Genomic DNA, 22,028 nt, shown 5'->3' with positions numbered 1-22,028 from the left:
TTCATAGTGCAGAAGTTCTCTCTTTTCATCCAATTGCACGTGAGAATTGCCCGAGTAGTTCAAGCACTTTTGTAAATACTTAGAAAATAGATCAATTTATGTATATGCAAAATATGGTGCATAATTAAACAGATTAACAGCAAGATCACGGTGTCACCCTCTCCGGGGAGTCTTGGTCGTGTGTGTGAACCATTTTCATGTGAGTAAACATGTGCATGCAAGTAGATAAATTATTGGAAGGAGCGCTTAGTTAGGTGCTTAGATGGGTAGTGAAAAAGGACCAATAATAACATGAATCTTTACAAGAAAACAAAGTACAAAAAGCAGAGCCAAGAATTGTGGGTTTTTTATGGAATCTTCCACAAAGCTTGTTTAAGTCAAGTACTAAACCAGCGGAGCAGAGCAAATGTGCCTCGACAATGATGTTACAAAACAAAGTGTCGTGTATTACATTGCCAAATCAGCACCATTTGAACCCTTTATCAGATTCCTTCACTATTCACCACTCATGCGATTGAAGCCTCCCTCTGGTATAAATGAGTTGTGTTACCTCTGCATTGAAAACCAAGACAAAAAGAGTTCTCCAAAGTTCATTGTCTTCAAAGTGATTATTGCAGTCATTGTTATCCAAAACAACACCACAGTGATGGCAGGTAATAGGCAGAAGAAGTCTTCTTCCACTTTCTTCTCTATTTTCAACGTCTTCTCATCTAAGAAGCCCAGAGGAAGGTACTATGATGCCACTGATTCCAGCCGCAGGGTGTGGCCTAGTGATTATGATAAAGGTAACTGGGGTGTTGCTGAGCCAAATATTGACATGAAAGCCGAAGCTTTCATTGCCAAGTACAAGAAACGTGTTTCAGAATCTGCACTCTATCAACTTGACCCTGCTGCTGATAATGCATAATTTCAAACCATATGTATATTTCTTTGTTTCTCTTCGCTGTGAACCTGTGATTTATCCATTAATGTTGCTTCTACCTTCTACCTGGTAGAAATTATGTCAATAAATAACGAAGATATATATGAATAACTTTTTTCATTCTACTTCTGCTTCTTCTTTGAAATATATGCTTTCACTCTGGTTTAGATATCCTTTGGCTCTTTCACAAGACAAAATACACTCTCTCACGCTGCACATGTGTAGCATTATCAACTTCTTCCACGATCCAAATTAATAACACATAGAAGTATTTCTTTCATTTGCATCACCTTCTTTTTCGCCATGATCTCATGCAATTAAGATTTCACATGAAGATTACGATATGAATGATTGAACGGGACATGGTTATCATCGGTCGAAACAGCTGAGTAATATCGGTCAAGTTGCACATCTATGTAAGACATTTATTGAGTTCACGTTATGTTGGTTATACTTTTGGTTGAGGGGGTTACGAGACCTGCTTATAATGTATTTTTATAAAAAAAATGAAATATTTTAAAATATGACGTTTGGAAAATTAGTTTAAAAAGAAATTAGAATTTAAAAAATGGAAAAAGAGTAAATTTTATTATTTAAATTATAGAATTTTAAATTTTTTTATATATTCTTTTTTTATATCTATATCTATTTTCTATATTTTCTTTTTAATTTAACTTCGACTAGATTATATTTTTGGTTGTTAGTCGTGAGTTTAACCTCAACTAAATGTCATTATTTTGACATATCCATGTTGATGAAAATTCTTTAACAGTGAAATTGATTGTAGGTATATTTTTCTTGTTAAGATTATTGTTGAAGGAAAAATAAATTATTCAGGATATTTTGTAAGACCAAAGATTACTCAAGCAAGTTATATTCAATTGATTGAAGGTCAAGTCTTATATCATTCAATTAATCAGAAGTAAAGTCTTATGAAGAATGATGAAGGTCACAACCCTTAATATTTTACATGGATGGTATAAATGAGTAATGAAGATCACAAGTCTTATGAATGATGAAGGTCACAACTCCTAAAAAAAACAATTATAAAATTATTTTATCGCTTATATATATATATATATATATATATATATATATATATATATGTTTGATTTAAAGTTGATATGAAATTATTTGTGAGTATGAAATTGTATATGATACTATAAAGATTTTAAAGATAAATTCTTAAGATGGTTGTGTATAGTGTATGTATTGATATAGGATGTTAATGATTATGTGTTATTTTGATGCTCTCAATAATTTTCAATCTCAAAAAGAAAAGGATAATTATGTTGTGAAGAGTAGGAAGAGGTTCTTAGTGGGATGATCATTTATTGGTGAAGAGTAGTAAGAGGTTCTTAGTCTGATGATCATTTATTGGTGATAGTTGTGATAATTGGTGTGGATGAGTTGTTGTTGTACTACCTTTGGGTGCAAGGCTCCTATAAATTGATATCAATATATCTGAATGGTCAAGTTTAGAGTAAATAGATGTTTATAAAATTTTTAGTTATTGATGGATGGGAACGAGTTTATCAGAGCGGAGGAGCTAAACACGGTGATACAGGACCTAGGGAGGAGTATTCCTTAGCGAAGTGTCGAAGGATGATCAGTGATGTGGATAAAGACAACGACACCGCCAACTTGGAAGAGTTTGTAATGATGATGATGATGGGGTCACGCTAATAAAATTAAACCACTTTAAGAAACATATTAACTTTTTCACACATTACTCTTCCTATTTCTCTCCTCTCACTATACCAAAACCTATCAATTAAATATATTGTATGTAAATTCCTTCAATTCAAATACATGTATTCCTATTTTTGTTTCAATTTAGACTTTTATACCTCCCTCCATCTAACTCAATTCTTCCTTTCTTCGTTCTTTTTTACTTGTATCATTTATCATTTGCATTTTATTTTATTTTTATTGAGAAATTAAAATACATTGAATTGAAATGTTTTTTTTAATTTGAAATGGTTTTTTTCAATTACTTTATTTGGTTAAAATATTTCGAATATGCGTATTAGGTACAATAATACTTTATTCTTAAAAAAATATTTTAAAAATAATTATTTGATTTTAGTTTAATATAAGTTCTTTTTTGTTTTAGAAAATAATTTTCTATTCTTTTCCTCTTATAATATTTTTTATCACTAAATATATTATTAATAAATATTATTTTATATTACTTCTATCACTAAGAGTATTTTAGTAATCTTCATTTTCTATCCATTAAAACATTTTTTTATATGTTACATTGGTCTAATTCTATTCTAATTTTACAAATTTTACTTCTAAATTCACTTTCAATCACCTTCAAATTTATTTAAAAAAACAACACTTAATTTACTCTTAAATTTTCTCAAATTTATTCACTCCCTCAAATTTATATTTCTCCAAGTGAACACACCCTTAAATCTATAGTGGCGGACTTGAAATTTCATTAATATTTTTTTATTAAAAGGTTATCTTGTACTAACTATCAAGTAATATCCTATTGTTAAATTTTTTAATAAAAATTATTAAAATAACCACATTAGCCGTTGCAAAGGAGAGTCGTCATTAACATTTTGTTTTGACCACACTGTTTACAATTGTAATGTGCATCAATTTTTGTTATGTACTACTGGTAAAACGACTACTACACCCACGTGTAGAAAATCAAACCACATATTTTAAACTTTTATCTTAGACTTAATGCTCCAATGTTTCTAGAGCTTCACCTTAATGATTCACGAGATCATCTCAAAAAGCCACTACGAAAGAAATTGTTATAGTTCGAGGAATTTTTAAACAATGTTACTGAAAAAACTCAAACTTAAAACATTTTTTTAGGTCAGATGCATATAACTTCAAAATTTAGGTGTCAACTTACTAAAGAAGTAGTGATCACAAATTATATTCCGCTATATAAAATAGGCAGGATTTGAACTTAAATAATGAATTATAATTTTAATAAATTATTTTATATTTTTATTTAAGATATAAAACATATTTATTTTTTAATATGCATTTGTGAAATATTAGAAAAATTATTGACAAATAACATTATTATTCGGAAAAATTTTAGGGCAATTTATACATTTTTTTTTTCTCAAAATAGTGAAATATAATTTAGCCTGTTTTAATTTGTTGTGCTGGTCGTAAAAAATTCTAGTTGGTTTATAGATATAAGTGAGTGAATGGTAAAAGTAAAATTCAATGAATGTGCATAAAATCCATTAAAATATAGCATTATTATTAATACATATGTTGAAAATAAAATATAACTTAAATTATGCATTATCGTATAAACAAAAGCACATCCCTAACAACTCAATCTCTTCGAACATTTTGGTGTATCATTCATTTTACAACCTTAATTAAAAGTTCTATATCTTGCATATATATTCTTTTAAAATTGTAATAAATTAATTAAGGTATGACAATTTATGACACATGTGAGTTTTAATTGTTTTCCAATTTAATACAACAATGCAGTAATTGTAAATACAAAAAGGAGAATGACTAGATAAGTTTCTGTTTGGAGGTTTTAAGGTGGGATCGTGTGTCCAAACAAAAAGATTCTCAGAATTTGAAATCAAAGGTAGAATAACTCGTTATAAAACCCAGTTAGCAGGAGAAAAATAATGCATAAACTATTATAATTTCGTAATAGTTCGTCCCGAAGCATGGGTAGGAAGAAATTGAAACTTGCTTTTATCTCTGATGAGATGACAAGGAAAAGCACGTACAAGAGAAGGAAGAAGAGTATGATGAATTCAGGTGGATGAACTTGCGACCCTCTGCAGGATCTCAGTTTGTGCTATAATTTGTAATCCTTTTGATTCTGAGACAGAAGTTTGGCCAAATCCAGAAGGAGCCAAGAAGGTGATGGAGAGGTTTAAGAATGCATCTGTGCTGAACAAAAGCAGGAATGTGAACCACGAAAGCTTCATGCTGAATTGAAGATGCTACGTCAAGACAACTATGAGAAGGAGATTACCTTGTCCATGTTTCAGTTCATGCTAGGTCAAAACCTGCCAAATACCGTTCAAGAAATCAAAGAAATCCACAAAATGATTGACAAAAATATAAAACAGATTGAGAATAACTTGGCTGCACTCAACTCTCACTCTATTTGATTTTTATGTTGTCAGATTATTCAATATTTAGTGCTTTTGTATTCAGATATGCATGATATTTGTCTTTCATAGCATTTAAAGTTCTATCATTTTCAAGCTTTTATTTTATGGCCCAGAGATGCAGTAGCACCAAAGCAATAAGAATCGAGTTAAGAAATATACCATTCCATTCCATAACAATTATTTACAGGGCTTCAATTGCAATTAGACATATAAATTATCAATTAAGAATCACAATTATACTCAAACTTCTTCATAATAAAACACCCACACCCACACAAAGCACAAAAACACAGTAAAATACTAGAATTCATGTTGCACTGAAATACGGATAATTTAAAAATAAATCACTAAATATTATGAAAATTCATTATATATATATATATATATATATATATATATATATATATATATATATATATATATATATATAATTTGTGTGTATGTTAATACATATGCTTTGCTTTTAAAATACTATTGATTTTTAATTACTAACTTTTACGGCTAAACGTATTTTCTTTTAAATTAAAATCATCCAATAAGAGAATGCTCTCTAAAAAGATGTAAATTTATATATGTAATATGATTCAAAAGTGTTTACTTTAGTTTTAAGTACCTCTCTACATAGGCATATAAATTTAAGGACATGTGTTTTAATCTTGGATCTTGTAATAAGATCCTTTCAATTATAATTCCTCAAATTACTTTTATATATATGTTTCAAGATACAGTCTTTTATTATATTCTTCTTCTTAAAAAAAAATTTTTCCTTCAATTTATACCACTTGATTTTTTTTATTAGAATGTGTTGAATATCTTAGGTCGACTGATGATAAGAAATTTTAAAAGATGTAAAACTTGTAAGTGGAGGACAAAGTTAATTTTTCAAACTAAGAAACTCTTGCATGGTGGCATACTTGAGCAAGTTTCAAAATTGTCATACTTTTAGTGTTGTGAAAGTTACACATTCCTATATTAAAGAAGATGACTCAAAGATTTGAAAGAGCTAAAATAAACTTAAGAATAAAACCTTTTTTATTTATAAATAAAATTATTTATGTTAAAATATATCATAATTTGGTCTAAAACAAATTTAATGAGATATTATTACTAATAAAACAATTGATTGTAAAAATTAATAGCCATTCATAATAATTTAATTAAATTTTATTCTTAAACATTACAATTAATTTAATATATATATATATATATATAGGTATTAAAAAATTTGAAGACTTTTTTTATGAGGTCTAAAACAAAGGTTTTACCTATTTGGGTCTTAAAATCGATGAGTTCAAATAAATCATTTTCTCATGCAATATATTTATTTTATTTAAAAACTAAAAGGGCAATATTAGTTTTAAAATAACTTTTAAAAATTCTTTCAAATTTCCAATAAATTTCACTTGATAATGAAGAAAGTAAGAATTCACTAGTAATAGCAAATAAAAGAAAACCAAAAATGCACCTCAATGAGACCGTGTAAAAAAGAAAAACTAAAACGCAAATCAAACTTTGGGTTAGAATTTTTAATTATTGGCTTTCTATATGGTCTCTTTATCGTTATTTTAATTATTATCTTTAATTGTTTAGTCAAATCTCTATCTTCTTTATTTGGTAGAAAATATTTAACCTCCTAAACTTTTCTCATTTTACAATTAGACACTCCAAAATTCAATTTTGTTTTAATTGATCTCAAAATTTATTCTTTTTCTACAAAGACACCTTAAATTTTAATTTTGTTCGAATTGATATTTAACCTTTTCCTTATAAGTAAAACCTAGAACTTTAACTCTGTTATAATTATTTTTTAAAATTATTTACTTTATAAATGCATGTTTTCTAATTGTTTTTAGCTAATAAATAATAATAATAATTTAATGAGAAATATTTAATTCAAAACTGTTGGCTAATATAAGTTTTAACTTACTAATATATTACCTACCCAATAAATTATATTTCCAAAGTGAGTATCTAATACTTTAAAAAATCTCCGTTTAATATTTATCCAAAAATATTTATTTATATTTTGTTTCTTGTTATATCTTTTAAGTGATTGTTAAGAAGTGCACTTTAAATAACACAATCTCATAAAATTGGTTTGTAAGGTGAGGTTTGCACTCACTTATATATTATATATTATAAATTAAATTAGTATTATCTCTAGTTGATGTGGGACTTCTAAGGCACTCTCCTCACGTCGAGGTATAGACATCATCTCAAGCGTGAGACTAGACATTAATGGGTGGTTCGATAAACGGGTGGATCAACATGTCCAACAAACAATAAATATCGCTAGAATAGACTCTAATCATAGCTTTGATACCATGTTAAGAAGTGGACTTTAAGTCTAACTCAACCCCACAAAATTGGACCACTCAATAAAACAACACATGGGTAAACTATTAAAATATTTAATTAAAAAGTCACAAAAATAACTTTCATTCAAAATCCAACATACAATAACCAAATATATCACACTTGGATCTATACAAGGATATTCAAACAGCAGAATATCAATTAATGCCTTCTAAAAAACACGTGTTAAAGTAAGTTTTACCATAGACTACCATTAAATCCAATACCAAAGGCTTAGATATATAAGTGAGCCTAAGAGAAATTATCAAGGTAAGTTTAATACAATCTAAGTCGCACATAGACACATGTCACGGTATGCAAAAATACCTTCGAGTTTCTCACCAACTAATATCTTAGTCTATGTGATTTATACCATAAGTAAAATCATGATATCTTTGTTACAACATGTCAATACTTAATACTTAAATCAAACGATAATTGACATATATCATCCTAGATATTTGACCACAAATTCAAATAATTCTCATAAATCTCAACAACTTTCATATCAAATGCAAATTCCATCAATCTTAATAAGCATTGTCATACAATATAACTCATTTAAATAAAATCATAAATCAATCACATTTAGAAATTAATGTTCAACGTGAATTTATAAAAACATTCACGTTCAATTAATGAGTTAAAGTAACCACAAGAAAAGAAAAGAAAAAGAAAAATGAAATAGCTTCAACAAAAATATTTTCACTTGAGTTAAAAGTTGTAGTGGTATATATTTTCGTTTGAGCAAAATAAGACAAAAAAAAAGACATTATATTTAACTTTATTTTTGCTTAAGTGAAAATAGATAGAAAATAAGGTTTGAGTCCTTATTCCATCTTTACTTGAGAGAAAATCTTTCGCATGAACGAAAATATAAGAAAAATTAGATTCAACATCATAATCAAACCAAATTTCAATAATAATTTTAAAAGTATTTTAGTCATTCAACTTATAAAGAATTCAAATTATATATTAATCAAAACCATAATGTGTTCAAGCATCATTCTTTACTCATTTCAAATCAACAGGGGTTCTTTAATTCAAAGTGTGCATATTTTTGCTTATGTCAATTTCATAAATTATCATAATGAAGGATTCAATATTCAAATCAAGGAAACTCTTCAATTAACTTGCATAATCTAGTTTTTAGAATAATATATCAATATCAACAAGAGTATCCACTTTAAAACATTTCAAACAATCATTCATCAAATAAAACTCAGTAACATTCAAGTTCAAACATTCAAAATATAATTTTCAACCAATCACGATTCTTGCAAACCAAAACCTAGCTACCAAGTTACCAAGAATGTTTTAACTCAAGTACAAGCTTACTCAAAATTTAGTATAAAGTATGACCAAATTTTAGTATAAGGTAAAACAATTTAAGATGGTTAATTTTTTTAATTAACTCCGTAAAAATTGATGACAAAACTATATAAAAAGTAAGAGAAAAAGAAACCTATAAACTACATAGAAAGTTATTTTATTTGAAAATCTAATAGGTAGATATGTTCTTTAGGTCCTTATGACGAGGTGTTTTTAGATTTAAAAAAAAAATAACATATGAAACAAGGAAAAATAGAAAGAAGGGAGATGTGTTCTTTTTTTAGAGAAAGTGAGGTGAAAAGCAAGAAAAGGAAAGCAAGAAGGAAAGAAACAGGCGCAGAAATCATGAAAAAACTAAAGTTTAAGAATTCCGTAAACTTTATTTTATTTTGTAAAAAGAAAGTATAATTTAGAGGCTAAATACTCTTTTCCCTTTCATTTTATTATTATTGTTTAGAATTCCATAACCTTTTCCTAGGTGATGAAGTTTTAAACCTACACTCCCCTTTCTTAAAATATTTCCTTTCAAAAGAAATAAGTTTTTAAAATGTACTCATTGAACCTCTTTATTTAATTTAGGTTGGACCTTTTTTTTTATAATCCTAATTTGGATGAGAAATTTTTTTATTTAAATAAATTATTTCAATTACTTCTAAATATAAAAAATTTTAAATATAAAAGTTATTATTTTAAATTTATAACTTCGACGAATAACTTGATGACATATTTACAAAAAATGTCATTTTAAGTCATTTTAAACAATCAAATTGTTTTCATAAATTTTTAAAATTTATTTTTTATAAAGATTCAAATAATATATTTTATAATAAAACCTTTTTAAAAATAAAATTTCTCCAAACTTTGAAGTGATAAAATAAAGCTTTGAAGTACTAAACCAGCGGAGCAGAGCAAATGTGCCTCGACAATGATGTTACAAAACAAAGTGTCGTGTATTACTTGCCAAATCAGCACCATTTGAACCCTTTATCAGATTCCTTCACTATTCACCACTCATGCGATCGAAGCCTCCCTCTGTATAAATGAGTTGTGTTACCTCTGCATTGAAAACCAAGACAATAAGAGTTCTCCAAAGTTCATTGTCTTCAAAGTGATTATTGCAGTCATTGTTATCCAAAACAACACCACAGTGATGGCAGGTAATAGGCAGAAGAAGTCTTCTTCCACTTTCTTCTCTATTTTCAACGTCTTCTCATCTAGGAAGTCCAGAGGAGGCTACTGTGATGCTCCTGATTCCAGCCGCAGGGTGTGGCCTAGTGATTATGACAAAGGTAACTGGGGTGTTGCTGAGCCAAATATTGACATGAAAGCCGAAGCTTTCATTGCCAAGTACAAGAAACGTGTTTCAGAATCTGCACTCTATCAACTTGACCCTGCTGCTGATAATGCATAATTTCAAACCATATGTATATTTCTTTGTTTCTCTTCGCTGTGAACCTGTGATTTATCCATTAATGTTGCTTCTACCTTCTACCTGGTAGAAATTATGTCAATAAATAATGAAGATATATATGAATAACTTATTGTATACAACAACTTGTCTAGTTGTTCATATATGGATCACCCAACTATATAGCCTGCTCTTCAGGTGATTTGTAATCTTCCTTCTTATTGTAATATACTGTGGTTTAGAGATAGCATTTGGCTCTTTCACCATGTATTTTTCTGATAATTACCATTACACTTGTGTAGCACCAATGTTTTCTTCCACGATTTCAGTTACACCCCTTGTTTTGTGTATGTGATTAAAAAATTACATGATAAAACGGTGGAAAGTGTATATGAGTTCATAACTTCTTCCACTTACACTGGCTCTGGTGTTTAATATTTCGCCAGGGCTTCATGCAATTTAGATTTCTCAGAAACTTTAGAGTTTCAACATTCAACAAGTGCATGACATTTGCTTCACTTGTTGAATGTTCAATGTGACGGGAACGTGACTTGGTTATTGTTTGAAATACTCGACTAATATCTGACAGCTTCCTTACAAGAAAAGCTCAAATTACAGCAACATTTTACCCATAGATATTAATCCGTCGATAACTTCCCATTATTAATAGAATTATATAAATGAATAATTTTATATAAGGTATCGATAGAAATATTTATTAGTAAACTTTATTTTATGAAGTTAAATTAACATTTGATATTTCCTTCCCCATTTCACTTTCTTTCCAAACGTGAATTCTTTCTTTCTCCCGTTTGAAAATCTTCCCAAACGCGAACAGAGAAAGGCGAAACGCAGTGCTGTGATGCTACCGTTGACGTTGTCATGGATGCTTTTGTTGGACAACTTCGTCTCCCGCACAAATTGAAAGGGAAGGGTTCCAGCTAACCGAGAGGAGCGAAACACATCCCAGCTTCTTCACCTTATCAATTCGAAAAAAGATAGGATTAATGGTTTGTTCTTGATTCACACTTCTTCTTGATTCCAAATCACGAATTTAGAGGGTCATTATAGGAACTTTGATCAAAAGCAGCTAGGAACGCTGTCGCTGGTAACGCCAGCCTTCTTGGTTGTAGTTTGAACTTCTACTAAATATTTTTTGTCTAAAATAAGATGTTTGGTCCTATAATTGCTCAATCATCGCAGTTTAACTTATACCTAATTTGACACAGTATTATATGAATGAGATTTTATCAAAGAAATTAGTTATCAAGTGCTGTCTTTAGAAAAATGTGTCCCTTGTGATGATGGGAATCTATATATGTAATGGGTGTTGTTAATGTGCTATGAAGTATTTTCTTTTGATTTGAACTTATCTTTTCGTTATTAGCACATGGTTAATTAAACCATCATGTTGATGTAATGGGTTTAACTTGCTGAAGTCTGAAATGTAGTAGATAATATTTAGAACTTATTGTTTGAAACATGTACTAGGATTTAGCAGAGGATGCTGATAATGTGCTGTTTCGATTGGTTGGCTGTTGAATCATTTTCCCCCCACTTTTTTTTGTTGTTTTTTTCCTTTTATTTTTTAGCATAGTGGTATAGTATGCAAAAATAGACTGTAATCCTTTAAAGCTGGGGAATTGTACATGTTTTCATGTATATATGGTATGTGCACTAAAAATTAAAGGAAGAAGCTGATGAATTGTACAGTTCATTGTTGAAAAAAAAAAAGTTATCCTTGGAGAAATTAGGTGATTGGCAGCACGTGGAATCCTACTTGTTTCCTCAAGGCACAACGTTGTCCATTGTACATGCATGTTTATCTGTCACGGGTTTGAGTTCGAAGATACAAAATTCCCCTTTTTATTTTCAGCAAACCTTTTCCCTTATGTACCCAATTATTTGCCTTTTCCCTGAATTTACTCCAAAATAAGGCAAATGTGAATGGGGAAAAAAAAGTTTATATTCCACCTAACAAGAAGCAGACCATCTATTCTCACCATACTCTTTCTAAACAACCCATTAACAATTAATGTTTAATGATAAAACATTCGATTGAATTATATATTCAATAAAAATATTAAACAAGTTATAAACAATTTTAAGGTGATTGTATATCATGGTTGTATAATATGGTTGTCAACATTTACTATTCTGATAACAAAATTTGAATTGAGTAACAATTTAAATGAAAAAATTAGTCAACCAAATTAATTTATTACATCGAATTAAACTTGTCTATGATTTAACTACTAAACTTTAAATTTATCACCAATTAGCTCGTTATTAAAATATTATAAGATGCACTCCATTGTCATAGTTTATGGACAATGCTTTGGTAACTAATTGGCACAAACTTTAATACAGATTTTATGATTTGAACGTGAGTCGTAACTTTATTTTATCATTTTCCTATATTGAATAAGATACTTTACACCTTTGACCTACATTGTAAGGAGATATATGTAACGAAAATTTTGCATTTGATTTCCCATTATGCCAGAAAATCATAGACTATGATATAGAACTGCCACTCACAAAAGAAAAGTGTTTACATGTTATTTTAAAATTTGTATGTTCCTTTCAAATACTCCAATGTAAATTTATATTGAAGATTCTCACTTCGATATAAATTTACGTCAAAAATTATTCAGTTCAAAATTTACATCATTTAATATATAGTTCGACATGAATTTATATTATATTACATTCATACATAAAACTATCATACCCTTTAATTCAAAGTTTTCCAAGTTTGCACATAATTCACAGTATATATTGAATTACTAAATTAAAATCATAAACCAGGTCCAATTTATTTAACCCTTGTAAAAATATATATTTTATTTCTTTTATATTTAACAAAACATAGCATATGAAAAATTAAGACTTTATAATTAAGAATTAAAGATTTCGTATAAAAAATAATGAGCAACGCATTAAAGAATTAAAAATTTTACACTTCCTCTTCAAATTTTCTTGATTTTAACAATATTTTTTTCCATCATTTTCAAAATTTACTTATATTTCATCTAATAAATTAAATAATTAAATTTTTTAACTCAGTATTACCTTGTAATTACATTAAAATTTTTTTATCTCCCATGTGTTCAATCCGAGATGGTAGGTGGGTTAATTCCAACCTTTTTTATTCATATTAAAAATATTTTTATTTTATACTGAACGTTAAAATAAAATTTGGAAGTGCTTTTACAATTCTAATTTAGTGAAGAGACTTTTTTGAAGGAAAAATTAAAATAACTTTTATGTTTATTAGTATCTTTTGAATAAACAATAAAAAAATAAATTTTAACAAGGTTATTTAAGAGAGGTTCTAATAACCTTCAGAAAGAAACATGTGTATGGAAGTTTTCTAAACCCTTGATAAGTATCAAGGGTTTTTTTTTTTTTAATCAAACCCCAACTAGAGTAGGTAGAATTTTGATTTCTATTTCTTTTAACATTTCCTCTGTTATCTCTACTTTGTTGTTTGTATTATTTGATATTAAAATTAGACTTTGTTTTTTTCTCCTTCTATGAATGTTATACACAAATCATAAATAACAAAATTTTAAAATCTTTGTCTTTTATAATTTTTTATTTGTTTCAAGATATACGTATTTGAAAAAAAAAATGCAACAAACATAATGGGGTTTAAAACTCTAAGAAAAAAAATATTGAAATCATATTGGTAACATAATGGGATTCTAAGATAGTAACTGGAGTTTCCCAAATCCTAAGAAGTAACTAGGGTTTTATAAACCTCATATAAGTAACTAGGGTTTCAAACCAGGCAGTACCTTTATTTTGATTTTAAAATAAAGATAACTTATATCTTTCTTTTATTTTGATTTTAAAATTCATATTTTAATTTGCATATTCAAAATTACGCTCTTTTATTTACAACTTTATTAAAATAGATTTTAAATATTTTCAAAGTTCAATAATTAAAAATAATTTTATACATATTTATGATTTGAAAATATTTATTTTTAACAATAATATAAACTATACATTAAAAATATATGTTTATTGTAACTTGGGAATTACATAAAAAAAAAATATTGGTACATAGAAAAGTAGTGATATATATTAGGGTGTGAAAATGCAAAAATAGATAGGGTTTGAAGATTCGTTCCATAATATAATCATTTAACAAGAGGGAGGTATAAAAATGATGGTGGATGTGACATAAAATGAAATTAAAAGTAAGAAGTAGCTTATTAGTGTTGAAACATTAATAATTGATTCGAGTGGCTTTAGCATAAACATTCTGCAGAAGGCCTTTACGTCTGTGGTGTTTAAGCTCTCTCTTTGGCTACCTTCCATCGACTCATTGATCCTCAAACATCAATCTTCACGGCACAACATGTGCCATGCACCCTCCAAAGTGAACAAAGACAAGTAAACATCATAGAATTTCAAAACAAAGAGAATCCATGAAATAACCCTCAGTTTTTACAGATTCCTCCTTGCCTTGTCTTGTCTTCTTTTTCTTTCTTTTGCGATTCAGAACCAAAAAAGAGAAACCCTTCAGCAGTCATATATGCCAGCCAGCTAGCTTGCTTAAAGTTACTCATACATCCACTCTTATATGTGAATCTTTTTTCTTACAAATTTACTGGATCCGATGCTGCCCATCTATATTTGTGAAGGTTATTCCTCTTTCTTTGGATATCATAGGAATTCCATTTGATGGTTCGTGTCTTTCCTAACCCATTCTTTTTGCTTTATAGACCCTCCAACTCGAATCAACCCTTTCTAGCTCGCTGTTCATCATTTCTTTTCAAATTAATTATTGAAAAATTACTATATATAGCAATCTCTGATTAAGTCCTGATACACACCATTTACTTTACTGTATAATAATTTGAGATATTTTGATCTAATCATCCACATAGAAAAAAAGTTACTAACTTATATGTATATAAGTGTGAGGGAGTCTAACATTTGACTGAGAAAGTTAAATACTGTTTTGAATTCAACATGGTGTGAATCTTTTTATGTGAATTGGGTTTGAGTTACATTAATGTAATCTTTCACTGAGAAACTATTGAAGTGATGTTAATGGAGAATAATGCATATATCAAGTTATATTGATCTGGAATAAGCATCTCAGAAGATTGAAAATCTAAAATTGCTGCTGCTATGATATTTGTGACAGTCACAGTGGTCCAAAGAGTAAATATCTTAATTCTTCTCCTTGAATTATTCACAACTCACTTACCACAGGAGCTTTGGCATATTCCATTCAAATGCAAAGGCAAATTCTGAACTGGTGGAAGTCAATGCAGAAGAAGAGTGAGTCAAAGACATCTTCATGTTTCTAATACCTATATCAGTATATAAGGAAGGGCAAAGGGTAACGTGAAATTATCTTCCCATCAAAGAATCAGTAATAGCTCATGTTTGTGGTCAAAAGTAAGCAAGAACAATCCCACAATCTTCATTGATCCAAATATAAATTTACTTTACGATGGAACAAAATAAGCACCTTCTCTATTATTACCTCTTTACTGTTTCTAAGAATCATGTTGAATTGACCCTTTAGCAGGAAACTTTTACCTTGAATTCATAAAAGACTTCTGTGTTCAAACCTACGCTTAAGGACTCATCATTGGCTCGTTTTGACATTTTTTAGCAAAAATGTGTTCTGAAAAACTTGTAGGATTATTTCATTGTAATTTTATTAATAGGAAAAAAAATGGGTGGTTTTGTGAAATTTGAGCAGTAAAAGTGTTTCTTTGAGAAATTAAAGTTGTGCTGAAAAAGTGATGGAATTTGTGTCCAAGTCTTTTCGAAATGGACTGATGAATATACAAATTTCCCTGTAATGGTCGATATAAATGAATAGCTTTCACTCCTTTTATTCCTTCAACATAGGAGAATCGTGTTCTGGCGTGAAAGATTTCTCCCAAACTTAAAGGAAAAAGGGTGCATGTACATAATGGTTGATGCACACCGAATGGTGCACATAGAGATTCACAATCTCAAATGTCACAGTGAAGACACTTGTATATTGTTCAAGTCAATTCAACTACATACGTGCATGTGTGAAGTGTGTGTTCACACATATATACCATTAATCTGAAGCCTTTCATTTTATGTTTGTTCGACTCACGAATAAATAAAGCATCACACTGTTGCAAGAAAGAATGGCTAAACATGATTTTTCTATCAACAACACATTTCCAGAATTCTAATCAAATTTAATTTCAATGGTCATTACCATTGAAAAAGGAAAAACCTTTTATCTGGGGCATCATATATATTGCATTCAAGCATATCTTCAACCTATTGAAATGTTTCACACAACAGGAGGTGGATGGAACGTTTCATTCAATACATATTAAAGTTTAAATTTTTCATAAATATATAGGTTATAGAGTTATGGGTTTCAGTTCTAGGGCTAGCATTTTTCAAAGATTGGATTTCAAAGTTTTTAGTGCTGTGAATTGATTTGATGTCTCATGATCTGATTCCATGTGATATTTTGAGATATTGTTTGGTTTAAGAGATTTTGGTATTGAAATGACTACTTTATGTTGTTAAGATTAGTTAATAATATAGTATTTCTTCAGATTTAGGTGCTACTGCTGATGAATATGGAATTTAAAATCTTATTAATTTAAAAATTATTTCAAATTAGTTGCAAGCTATCTTAAATATATAATTCATTAATATTTATTAATAACAACAAATTTTGTACAAGTTACAAACAAAATTTTAATTTATTATAATCAGATTTTATTGTTCCTTCACAGAATTATAGTAATCCTCTAAATAAATAAACAACACTTATTTACTTCATTTAAAAGTCTTGATGAAATACAATAAGATTTATTATAAGAAAATGTTTTAAAATCCCTCGAAATCATAACCTAATACATATAAAACATTAATTATTAAATAAAATAAATATTTTTAATTGACTAAATAGTTTAGCTGTATAGCACATAAAATAATAATATTTAATCAAAATACCTATGAGCAAATGATAAAGTTTTATAAGGATATAATTGACTTTAATTAACCTTTTTAAGCAAGTCAATGATAAAATCAAAAATTTTAAATTTTAAATGGTTAAAATACATTGAAAGAATACATTAATGTGGGTTCTTATTTTTATTAAATTAACATACAATATCTAAATTAAACTATTTCCAGTTTCTTAGAAATTTTTGGTCCATAGGATTTTTGTTAAAGGGCATAAAATTTGTTTTGGTAAAGTTTTTCATATATAATTGTAGAAATAGGAAAAATAAAAATGAAAATTGAAAGATGTTTTTCAAAAAATAAAATTACATTATTTCTTAAAAAATTATTTCAAAAATATTAATGATTTTTTATAAACTACCTTATATATAAGTTAAAATTAATTTATAAAACATTATGTATTATTTTCTTTTAAAAATTTGATTTGATGGTCGCTGAGAAGGATCTTGGCCCCCAAATTTATTTGTATATAATTTCTTTTAATATATTTATATATTTGGTATCTTAAAAAAATTATATATTAATATAAAAAATTTATATTTCTAAAATATTTGTCGAAAATTTGTCACTGGTAATATTTGTAATATTGTAGGGATATATTATAGAAAGAAAGAAGTAGAAGATAGTCGATTTTAAAACAAGTTATTTATTCATAAGATTTTGTGATTTGTAGACGATGTTATTTCAATTCAATAAAATCTTATTGTATTTTAAAGTGGACTAGGAGAAGTCGTATGTAATTCAACCCTATTCCCGAGATCATCCGCATGCAAAAAGAAAGTTCAAATTTAGTATTTTATTTAATAATTGGGCTTTAGCTAGAATGAGACCAGACCCAATAAGATATGGATCCGACAAAACTTGTGACCCACCTAACCCAGCATATCACTCACGCTAGTCAGTTGTCAGATATAGCCCATGACACACTTAAAAAATAAAACAATAGTATGGAGGATTTTTTAAGGAAGGTTGAATTGGGCCTAGCCTCCTTCCCCATGCATCATAGTCCAAAATATGTTCAATTTCTCATCTCTAATTCTCTTAGAAGAGTGGAGAGAACTAACAGAATAATACACAGCTATGAAAAAGGAATTGTTAAACTAGTCACTGTGAATCATGAGGGAGAACATGGACATAATGGCGCTAGGAATTATTAGGGAATTCATATAAAATGTTGGTTCCTATCAGCAGACTCCTTTTTCCACATTAGAGACAACTGCAAAAGCTCAAGTAGGAGTAAGAGGAAACATTGGGAGATACAACAAATAAGATTCAAGCAAAATTGACCAAATGAAAAATGCTTCAAGCATAATTTCAGTTTCTGTGACACCAGAAGGAGGAAAAAAGTCTAGCATAAATAAGATTTTGTTTAGATGGATGAGTGAACATAAAAGAAAAGCTAATATTTGATCATAATTGGAGTGTCATTTGTCGAGTAGAATATAACAAGTTCTTGCCGAAGATGGTTTGATTTCAAGGAGAAGACCAACAGATGTGTTAAAAAGTAATTCACATGGAAGATTATTAACTAAAAGAGGTAGGGAAGACTGCAACTTCAGGATAAACAAACAAACCTTTGTTGCCCTAAATTGAATTATCCAAATTTGGTTTCTGATAGTCATTTAATTTATGTAGCAGACTCACATGGTGGTACAATACTTGATTATGAACAAAATTTCATCCAAATAAGCAGGTATTTAAATTGTAAACAACACATTATTGCAGTGACAACGGTATAAATAACCACATCACCCTGACTGCTGACTGCACAGGTTTGCATTGACCAGCAAACTAACAGTGACTGTAATTGTTGTTATCTGATTTGAGCTTTGACATAATAATTTTAACTCGATTATAAATTTTATGGAATAGAATAGGTATTTTGCTCCTACATTTCAATCTAAGCTTGCATTAGATTCTTATTGCTTAAAAGTACCAAAATTTAAGCATGGCATCTCTTGTTCTGTGATTAAGAGGAGTAAAATGGTAGAAATTGAAGTGTTTTATTTAAATGTTCTGAAAGACACTACATAGACTCACAATTGAGGTCGTCCATCTTGATTTTAGTTTCCTTCAGAGTATTCTCAATGAGCTTTTTGAGTTGTTTGAGTTCTTGAACATCAGTCGGGAGGTCTTCACCTTGCATGTAGCTGAACAAGGACAAGATCTTCTCCTTCTCTTGATTCTCCTGACGCAGCTTCTTCAACTGTTCCTGGGCTTTGGCAATCCTCTGAATGAGGAAACTCTCTTGGTTCACATTCTTGCTTTCATCAATAACAGATGCATCCAGATACCTCTGAATCACTTGCTTTGCTCCCTCAGGATCTGGCCAAATCTCTGGCTTAGCTTCAAAAGGACATGAAATTATTGCGCAGGCTGGGATCCCACACAGAATCGTCAGTTCCCTCACCTTCTTAATGATACCCTTCTTCCTTTTCTTGTACGTCGATTTCCTTGCGGTCACATCACTGATATACGCAAGTTTCACTTTCTGCCTAGTCATGCCTACAATTGCCAAAAAAACCTAGTAACAATTCACAATCTCATTTCATGTAATATCTTCTCTCTAAACCTTATGCTCTTTATAAAGCCCCATCTCATCTTTTCCAGTTTAAATTCCTGAAATCATTGACATTTTACACCGATTGCATTTGCGCATTGAATTGGAAAATAATTAAAAAATATGCGCCATAAATAGCTACACCTTAATGCATTGCCATATTTAGAGAATATTCAAGATATGGATCTTTTACTAACCCTTGTGCTTTCGCAGAAACAGCAAGAAAGTTTACCAGTCTTCCATCGTTCCATCGGTTCGTTTGCAAGAGAGAGGAAAGAGTAAGAAAATTAAAAAAAGAAATGTGGATCCCACTGCCTCTATCGAGTTCCTTTAGATAGATTTATTCGCATTTCACTTTCCTTGTCCGATACAATAATTCAATTTTCACCAAATTCGCTTTTTTTTTCAAATCTTTTCTTAAAGTTAAAATTCTAATATTAAACTTTACCAAAAGTAAACATTTCCCATTTTTTAAATATTTAATAACTAAAAATGGTTCTAGCATAAGATAATAATTAATAATTCCAAATATATTTATATTGGGTACTATTTCAAGATCGAAAAGATAAACATGACGACATTATCCGTGTCAGAACTGAACAAGAGAGATTAATCACAAAAACTAGTCTTAAAAACGATCGAAGAATTGAAATTTTGGTTAAAATCAATAAAAAAAACTAATTGCAGTAGTCAGTAAAATATGCTTAATACATCATTTTGGCTTTTTAAATATTTAAATATTTAATTTTTTTATTCAAGTATATATATATAGTTAATATTTTGACTTTTGTATATGTATTAATGTTGAGAATGTATAAAACTATGTATTATTTTTAGTTTCAGTATATTATATAGTTACAATGTTATTCTATGCATTTTTTAAATTATTATTATTATTATTACTTTATTAATACTGGTTCAATTATGATGAAATCTTGAATTAATGCATTAACTGTTTGAGTGATGAATCTAGTTTTAAAAATATTGTTTGTAAAATATGATTGATAAATAAGAGACTAATATTATGTTATGAGAAATGGAAAGTAAACTAACAAAACCAGTAGTAGAATTCACCACGCCACTCAAAACTATTTTGATTTGGTATTTTCAATGGGCCAATGCTAGATTGGGTCTTGTGTGGCCCAACTATATGATGCTTTGACAAATAAGGATTTTCTTTTTGTACTTTCATTTTTTTTTCTGCACCTCCAAATGTTACTCTGATATCAAATATGTCCCTCCTAAATACATATAAAAAATATTAAATTAATTAAGTAAGCAATTATTACTTTTTAGTAAACGTATTTACTATAAAACATGATATATTTACTGAGATTCTTACACAGTCACTTTCTCTTTCAGAAGCAACAACGTTTTCTCTCTTATTCAATTTTAACTTCAACTTTCTTCTTGGAACAGCGTTTAATTTCAAATTTATTCTTTCGTTCATGTTTAAAACCTTTTTTCATTTTTTGTTTATCTTCGTTTAAAATAAGTATACTTATTCATTTCAAAACTTCCTTCATCTTCGTTTGCTCTTATATTAAAATATGATTCTCATAATTTCATCTTTTTGTTGTTTTCTATACTCCTAGTCTTCATCAAAACTTGTTAAGTAATAGGCAACTATTAGAAAAAGACTCATAATTGTCTATTTTCTTTGAAAGTTTGGCATAAAGAAATGTCATGTTTAAGTTTTTTCATACTAAATGATGATTGGTTATGGCATATACGCTTTGTACATTATCACTTTTTTGATTAAATTTTTTACTTATCTATTATAAATGTTTCAAAAAGTGTTTGTGAGACGTAGGAAATTGGAAAAAAAACACAAAAAATCTTTTCAAACTAGAAAGTCTTGGAGAATAAGAAATGTAGTGAAGATTGTTCATTTAGATTTGTGTATGGTAAAGATACCAACCCATGACTGGTAGTAGGTATTTCAGTACTTTTGTTGATGACTTTAACAAAAAAGTTTGGGTATACTTTTTGAAAGAGAAATTAAAAGCAAGTGATGCCATTAAGTAATTTAAGGCCTTTGTGGAGAAATAAAGTGGTTGCAAGATTAAAGCGTTGAGGACAGATAGAGGCTAAGAATATCTTGCTTGTGCAAATTTCTTTGAACACTATGGGATTCAACATCAACTGACAACTAGATATACTCCTCAACAAAATGAAGCGATAGAAAGAAAGAATGGAATCATCGTAGACATGGTGAGATGCATGCTTAAAGCCAAATAATTGCCCAAAGAATATTAGGCAAAAGTTGTTTCTACTGTTGTGTATATTTTGAACATGTGTCCAACAAAGAGTGTTTGT

General features: G+C 28.7%; 2 protein-coding genes and 2 pseudogenes across 3 annotated transcripts; 3 read left to right on the top strand and 1 right to left on the bottom strand.

Annotated features, from left to right (window-relative positions):
• The first annotated feature begins 569 nt into the window (after positions 1 to 569).
• LOC148194481 (uncharacterized) lies at positions 570 to 972 on the top strand. Its single transcript, XM_088095880.1, has one exon. It carries the CDS (start codon positions 647 to 649, stop codon positions 905 to 907), a length of 261 nt encoding a protein of 86 aa, XP_087952006.1. The 5' UTR covers positions 570 to 646; the 3' UTR covers positions 908 to 972.
• A 3,627-nt stretch (positions 973 to 4,599) lies between these two features.
• Positions 4,600 to 5,052, top strand: LOC148194480 (agamous-like MADS-box protein AGL80 pseudogene; annotated as a pseudogene).
• A 4,765-nt stretch (positions 5,053 to 9,817) lies between these two features.
• On the top strand, positions 9,818 to 10,386 carry LOC148194479 (uncharacterized). Its single transcript, XM_088095807.1, has one exon. The coding sequence runs from the start codon at positions 9,893 to 9,895 to the stop codon at positions 10,151 to 10,153; it is 261 nt and encodes an 86-aa protein (XP_087951933.1). The 5' UTR covers positions 9,818 to 9,892; the 3' UTR covers positions 10,154 to 10,386.
• An 8,747-nt stretch (positions 10,387 to 19,133) lies between these two features.
• On the bottom strand, positions 19,134 to 20,035 carry LOC148194478 (agamous-like MADS-box protein AGL80 pseudogene; annotated as a pseudogene). The gene is made up of 2 exons (XR_015781772.1): positions 19,907 to 20,035; positions 19,134 to 19,654 (listed from the first exon to the last, which is right to left on the bottom strand). The product of XR_015781772.1 is annotated as an agamous-like MADS-box protein AGL80 pseudogene (transcript).
• Between the last annotated feature and the right edge of the window lie 1,993 nt (positions 20,036 to 22,028).

The sequence above is a fragment of the Vigna umbellata genome, chromosome 8, assembly GCF_029865625.1.
Source record: "Vigna umbellata cultivar VRB3 chromosome 8, Vumbellata_1.0, whole genome shotgun sequence".
Taxonomy (NCBI): Eukaryota; Viridiplantae; Streptophyta; class Magnoliopsida; order Fabales; family Fabaceae; genus Vigna; species Vigna umbellata.
Note: the sequence above shows the minus strand (reverse complement) of the source record. Positions and strands in the feature narration are given on the sequence as shown.

Coding starts and splice junctions, on each gene's coding strand:
- LOC148194479 (XM_088095807.1), top strand. CDS start 9,893: ATGGCAGGTAATAGGCAGAAGAAGTCTTCTTCCACTTTCTTCTCTATT.
- LOC148194481 (XM_088095880.1), top strand. CDS start 647: ATGGCAGGTAATAGGCAGAAGAAGTCTTCTTCCACTTTCTTCTCTATT.